The sequence below is a fragment of the Artibeus jamaicensis genome, unplaced genomic scaffold (genome assembly GCF_021234435.1).
Source record: "Artibeus jamaicensis isolate MK-2021 breed Jamaican fruit bat unplaced genomic scaffold, CSHL_Jam_final scaffold_666, whole genome shotgun sequence".
Lineage (NCBI taxonomy): Eukaryota > Metazoa > Chordata > Mammalia > Chiroptera > Phyllostomidae > Artibeus > Artibeus jamaicensis.
This window is the reverse complement of record NW_026522053.1, coordinates 2056172-2074737: the sequence shown is the minus strand read 5'-3', so window position 1 is coordinate 2074737 and position 18566 is coordinate 2056172. Positions and strand designations below refer to the sequence as shown.

The 18566-nt window shown below is 43.6% G+C and overlaps 1 protein-coding gene across 6 annotated transcripts in view; it reads right to left on the bottom strand.

Annotated features, from left to right (window-relative positions):
• The window catches only part of EEF2K (eukaryotic elongation factor 2 kinase), a 92210-nt gene that overhangs the window by 37333 nt on the left and 36311 nt on the right, over positions 1 to 18566 (bottom strand). For 5 of the 6 annotated variants that reach the window (XM_053659491.1, XM_053659493.1, XM_053659495.1 and 2 more), the window contains exons 3-6: positions 8829 to 8929; positions 4528 to 4588; positions 3207 to 3244; positions 2604 to 2775 (exon numbers count right to left, since the gene is read on the bottom strand). In XM_053659491.1, the coding sequence (XP_053515466.1) occupies positions 2604 to 2775; positions 3207 to 3244; positions 4528 to 4588; positions 8829 to 8929 (372 nt within the window). The remainder of the gene's footprint in view (positions 1 to 2603; positions 2776 to 3206; positions 3245 to 4527; positions 4589 to 8828; positions 8930 to 18566) is intronic. The other variant, XM_053659496.1, reaches the window with a different exon arrangement.

The following is an 18566-nucleotide window of genomic DNA, read 5'->3' as shown; positions in this document are numbered from 1 at the left end:
ACCTCTGGATGACTTAAGGAAGCAAGGCACCAGCCCACCCTAAGCACCGTCATCAATGAGGGAGTGTTAGAAAAGAAAGATACTATATCATATTAGCACACATTTGTAGGTCTGTCTGCTAAGCAACCTGGCTTGTGCCTTACATTAATACTGTGAGTCTGGGCAAGTTATTTCACCTCTCCGTGCCTGTTTCCTCACCTGTGGAATGGGGATCTCATACTTCACATAAGGATGAAATGTCCTGGTTCACAAAAGACTCTGTCAAGGTTTTCTGATGTCATTATCAATTCTAGAGTAGACACAATTCTAGAGTAATATATACCAAACTGTAAACAGTGGGGAACTCAAACTTTCCTTGATGAATTTTGCACAAAGTGTATGTATAATTCTGTACATAGAAGAAAATGTATAAGTGCTGTATTGGGTGTAAGTGGAGTAGGGAAGACCTGCGGTTCCAACGTGTGTCTGTTACACAAGGACTCACCCACAGCACCATTTCCCCTTAATTCTTCCTACAGCTGGCGGGTTCCCCACAGGAAATGAGCTCCTGGGGAGCTGCTTGGCTGTCACCAGATAGGCAAGCAAGAGCTGCGGAGGCTGAAGGGGCCCAGAGCTGAGGGCCCAGAACTGCCCTACACAACCTATTCCAAAAACTAGCCTGAGGGGCAGTATGGCCAGTTCTCAGGATCCTCACCCAAATGCTGGCTCCCAAATAACAAGGAAACCTAGGGCTGGTGGGCCACCTGCTTTGCCAGAAGGCTCACTGGGTAAGAGGCAGTGGCAGGGGTGCAGTCAGGAGACACCTAGCTCTTCCTCAAATACCCACATCCTCTCCTTCATTAATTCAACCACATTATCATTTCCTGACCACCTAGGCACTGGAGTACACAGTGAACAAGACAGAGAAATCCCTGCCCTCAGGGGAGATGCTATTCAAATATTAACTACATAAACAAGATTCCTTCAGATAGTGCTAACTGCTCCCAAAAAAAGAAACCAGAACAAGTGCAATGACATGACAGAGGGTAAGAGTGCTGGAAGGGGTACATTATTTAGGATGGTATAGGTGGTCTCTGAGTAGATAACATTATGAGCTGAGACCTGAATTAAGAGAAGGAGCTCAACATGCAAGGCACTGTGGAGACCTGTAATATGGGCTGAGGGCACAGCCAGGGCAAAGGTCCTGAGGCAAGAAACAGCCTCAGGGAAGAAGAGAAAGGAGGTCTAGTCAGAGATGAGCTAATTACTGAGGGGGTCACAAGTCATTAGGGTAAGGACTGTGGCTTTTTAAATTTTTATCTTTTGGTGAAAGAGACAGAGACAGACAGACAGAGATAGGTATCAATTTGTTGTTCCACTGATTTACGCATCCTTTGGTTATTCTTGTATGTACCCTGACCCAGGATCGAACCCACAACCCTGGTTGTGGATGATGTTCTAACTAACTGGGCTACCTGGCCAAGGGATAGACCGTGGCTTCTTGCGTTCATCTTAAGAGCACTTAGTTAAGGGTCCTGCAAACAGCAGATGCTCAATGAATTCTGCTGATTGCCTAGAAATGTGGCTCTCCTGAGGCACTCAGGACAGTGCCTTGTATCTAGTAGGTACTCACGCAGTGGGCCAGCTAAGCTGTGGATTTAGGCAGGGCAGAGGCCTGGGGTGCCATTTCCTCAAATGCCAAATAGAATTTCCTCGAAGGCAACAGGAAATTCTATTTCAATACCCTGGCAGCAAAATAGAAGAAACCAACCAGGATGGTGTTTGGAAAGTCTGGATTTGAGCCCTGGCTCCATCTCTGCCTGTTACAGCAGTTCACTTAACCCCTTTGGGTCCTGGTTTCCCCAGGAAAAGATATCCAACCCCCTCCCTTCTCCTTCTGCTTTTTCTTGGAAACCACCATTTCAGCTCCAGAAGATCCACATTCCTAGTTCTAAGGGTAGGCACATAGCTTAGGCCTGCCCAATCTGCATGTCCCCTTCCCCTGGCCATTCATTGTGTTTGGCTCAGAGACAGGCACCTGTCAGAGCCAATGAAACCCAATTCTGAGACTTTCACCGGCACTTCTGAGGAAACAGGTGTTACTTTGCCAGAGTTGCTGAGAAGACAGAAAGCAAGGCTGCAGCTGCTGGGGGCCAACACTCCACAGCAAGCCAAGCAGCTGCCTGGGAGTGATGGCAGCACAGAAGGGCACAGAAGCTAGAGATGGAAGAAAATTCCCAACAACCTCAGCTTGGTCCTGGACCCAGCCATGCCTGTGGTCGGTGCTATTTCTCAGTCCCACTAAACAATACATTTCCTTTTTGGATTATATTCCCTTTTTGGGTTTCTGTCATTTGCAAACAAAAACCCTATTAGATCCTACTTGTAAATGGGATGCAAACATTCCAACCCACCTCAAACAAGCCGAACACTCTTGTTTTCAGGAATAAAGAACTCTTTGCACCTGGTCCATTGTGCTTGATAAATGGTGGTTGTTAGTAGCTACTATAGTTAATATGGTGAAGAAGAAAACCTGTGACTGGCACCACCGTCATCCCCCTCATCTCCTGACACTGCCCCTGGCTGCCCTGGTGGGGGCAGGTGGCAAGGACAGTGCCACACACCTGTTTGGGGGGCTTGTGCCGATTATACTCCTCTCCCCAGAGCTTGGCTTCCATCTGTAGACGCACGTCCTCAAAGTACACGTCCCTGTCCACTGACTCAATGTAGCGCTTTGCCACATAGTTGGAGGCTCCCTTCCACTGCTGGGTATGCAGGAAGTTGGAGAGCTTCTTCCTGGGAAGAGAAGAAGCAAGGAGCCTGCCTGGGCACTGGGTTCACCAGGGATCCAGCCCTGAATCCTCAGGACAAGGACACCTGGCTGAGCCAGGAACAAGCTGCAGGAGGTGGGAGGGGTTCCCTATTGCACAGCATGCTTCACAGAGTTGGGTAGGGGACTTAAGGGATACTAGTAAAGGTCTCCTATTTCGAGCCCCTTGGCCTCAAAGAACCAGAGTGGTGATGAGTAGGATACTCTTTGTTCTCCCAGAGCTTATCCCCACAGACAGGCCCAACATGTGATCCAAGGGAGACCAGATGGAGAGGAACATGGGTTACAAGAAGCAGAGGCCACGGACTCCATTCCCAGGCCAGAAATGTCACAAGAACTATGCTCTTAGAAGCCTGAGGGAGTCTGGGCAGGACCCTCAGAGCAGATTGTCACTTACGTCCTGAAGCACTCCCTCATTGCTCCATGGCCAAAGGGCTGAAAGACACCACAAGGAAGGGGTTGTCAGTCCCCATGCTCTACCCAGAATCAACCCTGAGTCAAAAGGACAATTCTCCTTTGGATGGCACCCACCAAGTGGACCTCATCTCAAGCCTAAAATCTCTGACCCTCCCTGCTATACCCCAGCAATGAAGCCTGGAGGTTACAGGAATAAGAGCACCCCATTCTCTGACCACAGCTGAGTGGAAGAACTCCTGGGGGTGATGACGTTCTGGGAGCAATGTAGTGGGGGAGACAGTGTGTGCCAAGGGATGTGTTTACAGCTCCATCTGTAACAGAACCCAAATGTCCATCAATAACTTAATAAATTACATTTATTCATTTGGCGAAATACTGCATAGCAATGAGAATGAAAATATTACAGTTCCAGCAAAAACATGTACAAAGCTCATAGAGAAAATGTTGAGCAAAAGAAACCATACTAAAAAGCACACCTATTATATGGCTTTATTTATATGAGATACAAAAGTGGGCAAAACTGACCTTGGGTGACAAAATTCAGGCTGGTGCTGACCCTCAGGTATAAAAAAGTAGTGACTGGGCTGAGGGGCTCCTAGGGTGCTGGTGACACTCTGTGTCCTGCTCTGAGTGCTGATTACATGTGTGTTCACTCCATGAAACCCACTTTCTATATGCTCTTCTGCCTGTGCAATACGCTAATGGAAGTTTCACAAAACATTTCTCCCCCTCACAGTGCAGGAAGTCCTCTATTTTCTAGTCTATTTCTTTTTTCAAAAGGCTGGTGGCTAGCCATTAAATTCATGTTACAACTCAGCAATAGGTGGTAACCTGCAATTTTAGAAAACTATAGCCATTTACAGTCAACTGATTTTCAATAGCAGTGCCAAGAAGGGTATTTTGATATAGGATGACCCGAATAGGGCAATCTATGGAGGTATAAGGCAGTGTAGTGGTTTCCCAGGGCTGGGCACAGAGAAAGTAACCAGGTGCTGACATAATGGCTATGTGTGGGGTTTCTCTTGGAGACAGTGAAATGTTCTGGAATCAACTGTGGTGATCGCTGCACAATGCTGTGACACGCTAAAAACCACTGAACTGTACACTTCACATCAGTATGTTGTATGATGTGTGAATTAGAGTTTAATAAATCTGTTATAAAGAGTTACATATACAATACTGTAAAGAATTCCCAAAAGTTGTAAAAATAAAGTGGGTTTGGAGGAGAGGGAACATGAACTGAAATCAGCTCGAGAAAACCCTGCTCAGTCTTGCCCCTCTGGGCTAGAAGATCTACTCACCTGAGATGCCATCTTGATCAGAACTTCATCCTCCAGCCACTGCCCAGTGACAGCATTGTACCTGTGGAGACCAGAACCCACCACAGGGTGCAGCATTCATCACCTGGTCTTGTCACTTACTGGCTAAAGGCTCCCCACTACCTATGGATCAAGCCTATTTACTCAGTTGTCCAGCTGACCTCCTGGGTTGCGTTTGAGGACACTTTCCCTGCACACTAGCCTCCTTCCCTTCCTCAAACACAGGGTGCCTGTCCACCGTGTGCTCCCAGCACTCACTGCTGTGCTGTGGGTGGGCTCCCCCGGACTGAGACCACACAGGCAGGCCCATGTCTGTCCTGTTCACTACAAGGTCTGGTGTGTGTGGGAATGCTTAACAAATGCACACTGGATGAATTACTGAATAAGTAAATATCCTTATTATAATCGGGCTACATAACAAATGATGTGTCCCAGGACAGAGGGTGGCAGTGTCCTCAACCTTACCAGGCACCTATGTGCAGCCAAGCCCAGGTAGCCGGTGCATATCCTGGTAACTGTCCAGCATAGGCAGCCAGCTGCTGTATGAACAGCCAAAGTAGAGAGAGATGGAAAGGATTCCAGAATATTTCTGTCTCTTCTTTCCCAGGAATCCTCTCTCCCTAGCTTATATGCCCGGCTGAACTCACAGGCCTGGCTGAGTCTCAAACAGTTGTGCCTGGTGGAAAGCACCTAGGCTCAGTAAATCTCTATTGTAAAATGTCCCCCAGGACTGAAGTGTTCTTAGCTCTAGCGGAAACTTCCCTAGACCTCCCCAAAGCAGGGGAAACAGACTCGAGAATACTCTCAATCCCAGTGTGAACAGCTTCTCAGAGCCTGAAACCTCCATGAGGAAGAATGGCAGAGGTAGCTTCCCTCAGGCCTGACAGGAGGAAGGCTCACCACTAGCCTGTTCCAGGTACTATGCTTGATAAATAACAGCAATGATTATTATTATTACTATGTAGAGACCAAAGTAAGGGGAATAGTCTTTCCTCACCTTCAAAAAAGACTAAAAACTGAGGGGCACCTGGAAGGGGCAGGGTGGGGGTATGTAGCATCATATTTGTCCTTCAAGACCACTGACATCACAAAGGACAGAGCTGCTCAAAGGGCTGAGTGTTCACTGTATGCTGGGTGCTTAAACCAGTACCTGCAACCGACCCTCACAGCAGCCCTATGAGACTGGCACAGTTACTGAGGCTAAGAATGGTGAAGAATCCTGCCTGAGAGCCAGGATTCAAACTCAGATTGGTTTCAACCAGAACCTTGCTCTTAACCAGCCTGTGTACAACCCACACGAACAGGAAATCTGCCCTAAACAGCCAGCTGGCATCAGTGCTCTTTCAAAACCAAGAATACACGTGGAAGCCCCCAATTTCGAAACCTCTGGAAACTCTGGCCATCTAGCCTGACTGCCCTCCAGTAGCAGGCAGCAGATACTTTGGTTAGGAAATAAACACAGGTCAGCTTGGTGCCTGGTCCTAGGTCCCTGCAGAGCTAAGACACACAGATCCAGCCCAGCATGTGGGTCCTGGAGGCTACCTCTGCCTGGAGGCCATGTGTCACCAGTCAGCCACCATGCTGCCTTTATAGGTGAGAAGAAACAGAACTTACACCCTCCCCTGCAAGAGCCCCCACAATGCTGACCTTGGCTGCTGGCACAGAGCCCAGAGCCCACTAGAGGGTGGGCCGCCAGTGGTGGGAAGGGGTGCATGCCAGGATCTAGCCTCTCTTCACAGGGAGAGAGCAGGAGCATGTTGCTGAAAGGCGGGGACTGCTCCAGTATTTCTGCATCCACTCCCTTTTCTTCTGGCAACAGCACCCCGGAATATTCCTTTGGGAAACCCTGTTCTCTATTTTCGGAATATGTGGACTGGGTGGGGCTGATCCCCAGCACCCTGGCTTATGGTATATGACCAGACCTGGCCAATCAGAGCAACATTCCCTGACACAATGACTGGTTTAGAGATGGGCATATAACCAAAGCCAGGTCAATGAGATTCATATATGGAACTTTTGCTTAAAAAGTTGATAAAATACCCACTGCGTGAGATGAAATGTGGAGTTCCCAGGGGCACTGTCTGCCACTGATATGAGAGACTATGTTTGAGGTCATAGCTGAAAGCATCCTTGGAACATCTGGAATTAGCCATACCTGAAATCTACATATAGGGTAGGGCAAAAGTAGATTTATAGTTGTTTGTATGGAAAATAACACAGCAATTAATAAATAATACAAGAATAAACTCCGAGCTTCATGTACTAACTGTAAACTTATTTTTGCCCCACCCTGTACACTAACAAAACATTCCCCACTATCCTTAAGCCACTGTGTATTCAGTTTCTGCTACTGCATTTGAAACCGAGTTCTGACTACTTTGAAGGTACTGACTGGACTGAGTCAAAAGGTTAGCTTATTATTGGGTTGGCTAAAGTTCATTTGTTTTTTTCCATATGGTGGCCCTAGTAGTGCTTAGTTGTCTTTAACTTCATTCCAAACAATTTTGTTAGATTGTATTGCGACAGCTGTCATATCAGTGTACATTAAGAAAAAAAAAATGTATGCCCTGGCTGGTGTGGCACAGTGGATTAAGTGCCAGCCTGTAAACCAAAGGGTCGTTGGTTCAATTCTTGGTCAGGGCACATGCCTGGGTTGTGGGCCAGGTCCCTAGTGGGGGGTGCATGGGAGGCAGCCACACATTGATGTTTCTCTCCCACTCTTTCTCCCTCTCTGTCTATAAAAATAAATAAAATCTTAAAAAAAAAACCTTATCAAATTGGTAATTTTTGTGTAGTCATTTTAATATTGGTAATGGAAGAAAATAAGCAACATTTTCGGCATATTATGCTTTATTATTTCAAGAAAGGAAAAAATGTGCCCTGGCTGGTGTGGCTCGGTGGATTGAGTACTGATCTACTAACCAAAGGGTCACTGCTTCAACTCCCAGTTAGGGCACATGCCTGGGCTGTGGGCCAGGTCCTTGGTGGGGGGCATAGAAAGGTAACCACACACTAATGTTTCCCTCTCCTTCTTCCTTCTTTCCCCCCTCTCTAAAAATAAATAAATAAATAAGATCTTTTTTAAAAAAATAAAGGTTAAAAGTGCAACTGAAACTCAAAAAAAGATTTGTGCAGTGCATGGAAAAGGTGCTGTGACTAATTGAACATGTCAGAAGTGGTTTAAGAAGTTTCATGGTGGAGATTTCTCTCTGGATGATGCTCCAAGGTCAGGTAGACCAGTCAGAGTTGATAGCGAAATTGGGACACTGACTGAAGACAATCAATGTTATACCATGAGGGAGACAGCCAACATACTCAAAATATCCAAATCAATAAAGTTATTGGTGGAAATAAAAAATTATGTCCTTTATTTTATGGAAAAAACCATATGGACTTTTTGACCCACTCAATAACTACCTGGTGATCCTTGGCAAACCCCTCTCTTCCTGAGAGGACTGGCTTGGATCATTCAGAGATGGAGGGGTCTACAGAGTCATGGGACAGGCGTGGGCTCAGAATAGATCCATGAGTCCTTTAGCATTATGAGCAAAATTAGATATATGTGTGCAATTTTCTGATATGGATCTCATCGGATCCTTAAAAGGGATGACAAATGCCTGACATGATTCTTACCTAGGCTTTTCTTAATGATGAAATACATATAGAAGGCTTAAAACAGTGCCTGGCACATGGAAGATTCAATAAATAAAGTCCCTCATCACTACTGTCTTCATCATTCTTATTACATTAGTGGTGGCATTTATTTTGTTTTGTTTTTATTCTTCTTTCTGAAACCCCCTAAAAACAGGAAATTAGATACTCCCAACTCTTTTTGTGAATATTCTTGGGGCCAAGGCACTGAAAAGCTGGTGTGCTACCCTTCAGGCTCTTCCCTCTGATAGCACTAGTTAGGGTCTCATCCTGAAATGATGGAGCCACAAGATGAAAGTCACCCTGAAGAACTGCTCAATTCCCACCCACCTTCATCTGAGTGAGAAACACACCTTTGTTGCATTAAGCCCTGGGGGTATTTGTTACTGCAGCACAACTCAGCCTAGCCTATCACATTCATACCTTACAGTACCATGGTGAGGATTAAATGAGACAGTGCATACCTGAAGTACACACACTCAAATATTGGCTGATATTATTATTATTATTCCATTCTCCTTGATAATCAAGGGCACTCAGGCCTCACTGATTATAAGCAGAGGAAGCAGGACCCACACCTCAAGGACTCCTGAGTCTTGGGGCCTTATAGCAACCCCAGACAAGCTGCTGACCTGTGACGTGTAGCACATTCAGTGGTAATGTCCTCCAGGTGGAACTCAGCCCAGGGGTCAGGCATGTGCTTGGCCTTCTCAATTGCATGCTTCCAAGCTTCCTGCAGAAGGCAAAGGGCATGTCAGACCAGGGGTGAAACAGTGTGGCTGTGGCCTGGATTCTACGGAACACTTACTATGTTAGGCCACACTATCAAGACAGGGAGTCAAAGCAGCTGTACTAATACATAGAAACAAACACAGGAAGGCTGCCAAAATTAAGAGACAAAGAAACATGTCCCAAATGAAAGAACAGATCAAAATTCCAGAAAAAGAACTAAACAAAGTGGAGATAAGCAATCTATCAAATGCAGAATTTAAAGCACTGATTATAAGGATACTCAAGAAATTTAGTGAGAACCTCAACAGAATAAAAATGATGCAGTCAGAAATGAAGGATACACTAATTGAAATAAAGAACAATTTACAGGAGAACAACAGTAGAGTGGATGAAGCTGAGAATCAAATCAATTATCTGGAATATAAGGTGTAGAACAAGAAGAGAAAAAAGAGTAAAAAAAATTAGGATAGTATAAGCAGCCTCTGGGACAACTTCAAGAGGTACAACATTTACCTCATAGGGATGCCAGAAGGAGAAGAGAAAGAATAAGAATGGAAGAAAACGTCTCTAATTTTATAAAGAACATAGACATACAAGTCTAGGAAGCACAGAGAGTCCCAAATAAGATGGATGCAAAGAGGCCCACTCCAAAATACATCATAATTAAAATGCTGAAGGTTAAAGATAAAGAGGGAATCTTAAATGTAGCAAGAGAAAAGCAGTTAGTTACCTCCGGGGAAGTTACCATAAGACTGTCAGTTGATTTCTCAAAAGAAACTTTGCAGTCTAGAAGGGATTGGCAAGAAATATTCAAGATCATGAAAAGCAAGGACCTACAGCCAAGATTTCTCTACCCAGCAAAGATATCATTTAGAATCGAAGGACAGATAAAGAGCTTCCCAGAAAAGAAAAAAAAACTAAAGTAGTTTACCATTGCCAAACCATTATTATATGACATGTTAAAGGGATTTATTTAAAAAAAAGAAGGTGATCAAAACTATGAATAATAAAATGACTATATGTATATATTCAGCAATTGAATCTAAAAGACAAACTAAGCAAACAAGAACAACAGAGACAGAATCATGGATATGGAGAGCTTTTTGCTGGTTGCCAGATAGGAGTGTGGTGTGGGGGAATGGGTGAAGAGGTGAGGGGATTGAGAAGTACAAATAGATAGTTACAGAATAGCCATGTGGATGTAAAGTACAGTATAGAAAATTGAGCAGCCAAAGAATTTATACACATGATTCATGGACATGAACAATGGTGTGAGAGTTGCCTGAGGGTGTGGGGAGTGTTGGGTGAAGGAGGGTAAAAAGGGAAAAAAATCAGGACAATTGTAATAGAATAATCAATAAAATATAATTTTAAAAAATGTTGAGAATGAAAATGAGATATCATCCCCCATCCCCACTGTTCGGACTGGCAAACATTTTCACGACTGCTAATAGTGAGTGCTGGCCAGAGTGTGGGGAAACGAGTGCCCTGACACACTGCCCATGGGCATTAACCTCCTTTAAGAGATAATCTGGCAATGTAAGAAGATGAGAAATACATTCCTTTATTTTCACTCAGAGTTCTAAATCTAGGAGTGTGTCCTACAGAAAAACGAACACAAGTGTGTAAACATACACCCGAGAGGCATTATTGTTGTGACTGTATAAAAGTGAACTTAAAAGTGTTATCTAAATTATAAATGCACCACATTCACTACCCTATATGAAATTCAGAGATACATGACCTTCTAAACTCAGAGTGTATTAAGATCATACAAAAGCCCTGGCTTATGTGGCTCAGTGGGTTGAGTGCCAGCCTGTGAGCTGAAAGGTCACTGGTTCAATTCCTTGTCAGGGCTCATGCCTCGCTTGTGGACCAGGTCCCTGGCTGGGGGATGCATGAAAGGCAGCTGATCAATTGATGATTCTCTTGCACATTGATGTTTCTCTCCCCCTCTTTCTCCCTCCCTTCCCTTCTCTCTAAAAAATAAACAAAAAATCTTTTTAAAAAACCACACAAAAAATAGGTTGCCTTTACATTAACAGAGCACTAAATTCTGGGCTCAGATAATTACAAACAGGTTTCTGTGACAGTGCCAATGACCTGAGGATGTGGAAAATCCAGTGCCTGCAGTGCCCTCCCCTGCTCCTGTCACAGTTGTGATGACTAATAACATCATCCAAAACTTTCAAAACTGATGAGAACCAGGGCTCTTTCAGAGCTACTTGGAAAGATGACCAAGGCACATTATGAAAAACAGAAAATTCTGATTCTCAAGTCTTATGGTCAAAACAATACCAAGTCTCAAAAAAGCCCCATTTTTTGTTTTTAAAAACCTCATTTAATTGCTTTTATATAATCCCAAAGTGGAATCCCTCTCTGTCCCCACCAAACAAGCACTCCTGACACCCACACTGGGTGATCCTCTTCCTCCTTTCCTGAAGAACTCGAACTTTTGCCCTGCGGTACCCCAGAATCAGAGAGACCACAATTCCCTTCCAGGTCACAGTCCTGAGCCACGCACAAGAAGAGGCTTGTGGTGCTAGACACTATCTGGGCATGGCAGGCCCACTCTGACTCCAGACCTTCTCACTACCTCCATACAGTAATCCCTCAGCCATCCAGAACAGTTATACAGGAGTCCTGCCTCCCACAGACTCAGTCTAAACAGGACAGCATCCCACCCATGCCCTTGCCTGGGCCCTGTCACTGGGATCCTGCTCGAAGACAGGACAGGAGCTGTGCCTTCTAAGAAAAAGAGACAGACACACACACGCATGCACACACTGCCCAGAGCTCCTTGCTGGAGCTTTTTAATCTTTCCAAAGTAGAGTTGATAAATTTTTTCTTCCAATTAAATGTGAATCTAATTCACATTTAATAAAAACACTAAAGAAAAAAGAAAATAAAAAAGGGGAAAACACTTGGAAAATATAGAAGATCAAGAAAATTCAAACCCTCCACAGGCCATCTACCCAGAGCAATTATCATCAGTGGTTCGGACTAATTAGTTCTTCCCAGGTCCTTCACATGTAATTTTTATAAGACTGGAATGACACTGTCAATATAATTTCCAGCCTTTCAGGAGCATGGGTCGATGTGACTTGGTACTTTTATTTAGTAATCTTGAGTTTTTCTGATTCCAAATGTGTGATCTACGCATCTTTGTAAAACACTGGGAGCACTACAGAATTGAATTAGAAAGTGAAAGTCCTTTCTAACCTTCATTCCTCTGCAAACCACAGCTGACAGTTGGTGTCGATACTCTGCAATTTTCTCTTCTGCACTTGTACGCAGATGAGTCTGAAAGCCCTCCGATGGCACACACATTCTGCCTGCATCTGACTTAACACAACACCTTGAAAGTCTTTCCATGTCATAGACAGAGAGGCTGGATTGACCTTATTTCCCTCTGTGGTTGTAAGATACATAATTGTATAAATGTACCTTGAGGTATTTTTCCCTAAGTTCATGGATAGTTGGATCCTCTCCAATACTTCCTAGTATGAACACTGCTGAAGTGAACAGCCCCGTGTTAAACCTTTCTGTACTTATGTAAGATCTTGGTAGGACAAACCTCTTAGAAGTCTAATTGCTGGATCATGCTTAAAATTTACATGTTTGGAGTTTTTTTTCCAGAAAAAGATTTCCTAAGTTACACTCCAATAGGCAGTGCACAAATTACTTAAAATTTTTAACACAAACATGACACTGTGAATTTACAAGGTAGTTAGTTGGCATAATAATCTACAGTATGGCTTTATCATTATTGACTTAACCATTTGTCTACAATTTGCTACAGGTAGACTTTTAAGTTGTCACTGGCTTTCCCCTGTTATAAATAACCTTGTAGCTGACACATTTACAACTAAGGGAGTTTCTGAATTTTTATACTTTACAAAGGTGCCAATTCTCTCCTATACTCCAGCTGCTGTGAGTGACAGGGTCAGTCATCCAACCCTGCCTTTTTAGGAGCCCGTTCCTGTGCCCGAGGCACATGAACACCTCAGGGGTCCAACTGCACCCCTCTCAACTGATGACTCAAATGCTCCATAAGACACCAAAGCAGGGCTCCCACATTCAGTAACAAGTACCAACAGAAATTACCTCCTGGCTGGAGGCTGAGTCACCAACCAAAAAAACAATCAAGAAAAAAGTATTTTGGAATTAGAGTGTTATTTCTCAGCATCAAGCTTACCTGGTTCCCAAAATCCAGAAAAAGAGACATATTTTATTCACAACAGATGGGTTTAATGCAACTAATGTTTTTTAAGAGCACAGTATAAAAAGTCCTGTACTCCAATTTGGTTCCCTTGACTCTGGTTCTATCCACTGCTGATTAATTGTGGGAACATATACTTCCTTGTTTATAACAACAATGAAGAATGTTGTGACTACTAGGAGTCAACTTTTTTCCTGCTCCCAAACCTGGGGTAGAGATGTTCCCACCAGAAATAGTGGCTCACTGAGGTCACAGTGCTTATTACAGGTAAACAACCCCTGCCTGAGCTGAAATCACAGGTGTACTATTTTACCCATCAGGTTAGGAAAAACAGGTGTTTATGGAGGCCTGGGCAGTGAGTACTATCAGACACTGTGAAGGCAGTGGGAGGAAGTACTGCCACCACTGACTATGAGCTTTCCTCAGTGATACGTGACCCAGCCATTCTGATCACTTACCCAGGTATATCCAGGTGAGCTGGCCCAAAGATGCTCAGCACTTATAATGTTATATAACGGTTGGACACTGCAAACAACCTGCCTGACCATAGAGAGATGATTTCATATACTTGATGCATAATGATGTTTCAGTCAATGACTGTGGTCCCATGAGATTATAATGAAGCTGAAAATTCCTATCACTAAGTGATGTTGTAGCAGTTGTAATGTTGTAGTGCTTGATAATGATCATAAATGACTATATTGTTCATGTATGGACTTACTATACTACACTTTTTATTGTTATTTTACAGTTCAGTCTTTCTATTTATAAAAAAGTACGTCATGTATTTACTGCATCTTTTGATTGCATTATTTTCTCTTGTGCTTGATCTAACCTCATGTCACTTTATAAATTTAGTGTAGCCTAAGTGTACAGCATTTACAAGGTCTACAACAGTGCACAGTAATGCCCCAGGCCTTGACTCACCACTCACTCACTGACTCACACAGAGCAACTTCCAGGCCTAAAGACTCCCTTTCTGGTGAGTACCCTAAAGGTGTACCATCTACAGTATTAAGGACATAACAGGCTGTACAGGTTTGCAGCCTGGGAGCACTAGGCTCTACCACACAGCTGAGGTGTGCAGCAGGCTATGCTATTCAGCTGTGTACTCTGATATTCATGATGATGAAATCACCTAATGACATGTTTTTCAGAATGTGCCCTGCTGTTAAGCCACACATGACTGTACTTGAATGCAGTCATTAAAAGTCACTTGTATGCAGTGCTTACATGAGAACTCTCTAAGACTTATGGTTTAGGGGAAAAAGCAAGTTGCTACATAATACAAACAATATGACCCAATTTAATTGTGGCAGAAACCCCCAAATCACTACCATATATTTCTAAGGGGTGTGTGAGTCTGTAGATAAATACATAAAAGTATATTTATCCACCTCCGCCAAGATGGAGGCATAGGTGGAGACGCCATGCTTTCTCACACAATCAAGTTTAGAGACAAAAAAATATTAGCAACAGAAAACACAGCCAGAACACAGAAAATTGAACTTTTCAGAAGTCTGATAACAATGAATTCTTCAGCCTGACTGGTAAGAGGGGCGAAGCCAGCAGCTGGCAGAGCAGAGTTACACAGGAAAACTCAGTCAGATGGACTCAGGCACTTGGATCCCAGGCGTGGGGTTGCAACAGACGGACCCAGTGAGGGACCCAGTGAGTGACCGGCAGACCCAGTGAGGGTGCAGGGCGGCAGGTTGACTGTGGTTGCGCATTCCTGCGCAAACAGACCCACGAGGGAGTGGGCAGTGAGACAGGACCAAGCAGGCCCCAGTGGTGGGAGGCAGCAGAGATGGCAGGCAGCAGAGACAGCCGCCATTTCCCGGCTCTGACCCCACCCCCACAGACAGCATCACACCCCAGCGACCTGAGTGGCCCTGCCCTGGTGAACACCTAAGGCTCCGCTCCTCATACTTAATGGGCGTGAACAGACCAAAATATGGCTCAAGAAGATCTCAAAGCCCCAGAGCCCATGACTCTAAGCAATGAAGAAATAGCAAAACTTTCAGATGCACAGTTCAAAACACTGATGATCAGGATGCTCACAGAACTGGTTGATTTTAGTCACAAATTAGAGGAACATATGAAGGCTAAACTAATTGAAATTAAGGGAATTGCACAGGAAACCAATAGTGATGAAAAGGAAACTGGAACTCAAATCAAGAGAATGAATCAGAAGGAAGAAAAAAATGACCAAACAGGAAAATATGAAGAAACAAAAATTTTAAAAAATGAGGAGAGACTTAGGAACCTCCAGGACAGCTTTAAAAGCTCCAACATCTGAATTATAGGGGTACCAGAAGGGGGAAAAGAACAGCCACCAGTGGAAAACTTATTTGAACAAATAACAAAGGAGAATTTACCCATTATGGCAAAAACAATAGACTTCCAGGAAATCCGGGAAGCTCAGAGAGTCCCAAAGAAGTTGGACCCAAGAAAGAACACACCAAGGCACATCATCATTTCATTACCCAAGATTAAAATGAAGGAGAGAATCCTAGAAGCAGCAAGAGATAAGGGGACAGTCACCTAAAAAGGAGTCTCATCAGACTGCCAGCTGATTTCTCAAAAGACACCTTACAGGCAAGAAGGGGCTGGAAAGGATTATTCCAAGTCATGAAAGGCAAGGACCTACATCCAAGATTGATCTATCCAGCAAAGCTTTCATTTAGAATGGAAGGGCAGATAAAGCACTTCTCAGATAAGGTCAGGTTCAGAGAGTTCATCATCAACAAGCCCTTATGAAATGTTAAAGGGACTTATCTAAGAAAAAGAAGATAAAAAGCACGTATAGTAAAATGACAGCAAAGTCACAATTATTAACAACCACACCTAAAACATGAACCAACTAAGCAAACAACTAGAACAAGAACAGAACCACAGAAATGGAGATCACATGGAGGTTAGCAACAGGGGAGTGGGAGGAGGAGAGAGGGGGGAAAGGTACAGATAATAAGTGGCATAGACGGCAGGTAGAAAATAGAGGGAGGGCAAAAATAGTATGGGAAATGTAGAAGCTAAAGAACTTAAGACAGCCCTGGCTGGTGTAGCTCAGTGGATTGAGCACAGGCCTGCAAACCAAAAGATTGCGGTTTGGTTCCTCTTTAGGGTACATGCCTGGGTTGCAGGCCAGTTCCCACCAGGGGCCAGTTCCCACCAGGGGATACAGGAGAGGCAACCATACATTGATATTTCTCTCTCTCTCTCCTTCCTTTTCCTTCTAAAGATAAATAAGTTAAATTAAAAAAATAAAAATAAAAACATGAAATCTTTAAAACAAAAACAACTTAAGACACATGGCCATGAATTAAAGGGGGGTGAATGTGGGTGGGAGAGGGTGTGCAGGGTAGAGAGGAATGAACGGGGGCAAATGGGACAACTGTAACACCATAATCAATAAAATATACTTTCAAAAATAAATAAATAAAATAAATTCCCTGGGATATGCCAGAAGTGAGGTTGGATATGCGAGTAATGTGTCTGCAATTTCTTTGGAATATAAAATGTATGGCTGCCATTTTTATATCACTGTTTTTATCACTGTCATAGCAACCAAGGCCTTCAGATCTTACATGAGGATGCACCTGTGGCTCCCAGAGGCCTTCCCCACACATCAACAGTTGCATTCACCAAGTGAATGTTATAAAGTATGTTTTTTCCATCTTCACTTCTATAGGCTTTAGGAGCTATGACTCTGTGTCAGCCCCCTCTGCCCCTCCTGGCCAACAATAAACCATGCCCAAGGACAAATAAAAGAAAGGGGATCAAGTGGGAACACAGAGTCATGCTCTGGGATGGGAAGTGGCCAACAATGCTGTGTGGCTGACCCACTCTAAGCCATGTGCACTTAGAGGTTTCCTGCAATGTCCAAAAAAGACAGATTAAATATAGCAGCAAAAAAATAGGAACTGTCTAACTATCCCACAAGAGGAAGCACTTAAAGAAATGGGGTATATCCATACAAAGGGCTTCCATGAAGCCATTAAAAACATGATGAACTAGATCCATATTTACTGATGTGTGAAGACATGCACTACCTTGATTGCCCAGAAAAAAACTGGTAAGTATAGAGAGCATGGTCCTATTGTCATAAATTCCCTAATTATTGATTTGCATCTGTATTTATACTGAAACATAGAAAAGTCTGAAATATACACTAAGATCTTAATAGCAATTTTTTATTTTTTAAATATATCGTATTGATTATACTATTACAGTTGTCCCATTTCCCCCTTTCATTCCCCTCCACCCTGCACACCCTCTCCCACCCACATTTCCCCTTTAGTTCATGTCCATGTGTCACAGTTCTTTAGCTTCTACATTTCCCATACTATTTTTGCCCTCCCTCTATTTTCTACCTGCCATCTATGCCACTTATTATCTGTACCTTTCCCCCCTCTCTCCTTCTCCCACTCCCCTGTTGCTAACCTCCATGTGATCTCCATTTCTGTGGTTCTGTTCCTGTTCTAGTTGTTTGCTTAGTTGGTTCATGTTTTAGGTGTGGTTGTTAATAATTGTGAGTTTGCTGTCATTTTACTGTACATGCTTTTTATCTTCTTTTTCTTAGATAAGTCCCTTTAACATTTCATAAGGGCTTGTTGATAATGAACTCTCTGAACTTGACCTTATCTGAGAAGTGCTTTATCTGCCCTTCCATTCTAAATGAAAGCTTTGCTAGATAGATCAATCTTGGATGTAGGTCCTTCCCTTTCATGACTTGGAATAATCCTTTCCAGCCCCTTCTTGCCTGTAAGGTGTCTTTTGAGAAATCAGCTGGCAGTCTGATGAGACTCCTTTTTAGGTGACTGTCCCCTTATCTCTTGCTGCTTCTAGGATTCTCTCCTTCATTTTAATCTTGGGTAATGTAATGATGATGTGCCTTGGTGTGTTCCTCCTTGGGTCCAACTTCTTTTGGACTCTCTGAGCTTCCTGGACTTCCTGGAAGTCTATTTCCTTTGCCAGGTTGGGGAAGTTCTCCTTTATTATTTGTTCAAATAAGTTTTCCACTTGTAGCTGTTCCTCTTCCCCTTCTGGTACCCCTATAATTCAGATGTTGGAATGCGTTTAAAGATGTCCTGGAGATTCCTAAGCCTCTCCTCGTTTGAATTCTTGTTTCTTCATTCTTTTCTGTTTGGTTGTTTCTTTCTTCCTTCTGTTCCACTCCATTGATTCGAGTCCCAGTTTTCTTCCCATCGCTATTAGTTCCCTGTGCATTTCCCTTCATTTCACTTAGTGTAGCCTTCATTTTTCATCTAATTTGCGACCATATTCAACCAATTCTGTGAGCATCCTGATTACCAGTGCTTTGAACTGTGCATCTGATAGGCTGGCTATCTCTTGGTCACTTAGTTGTATTTGCTGTGGAGCATTGATCTGTTCTTCCATTATGGCCATTATGGCC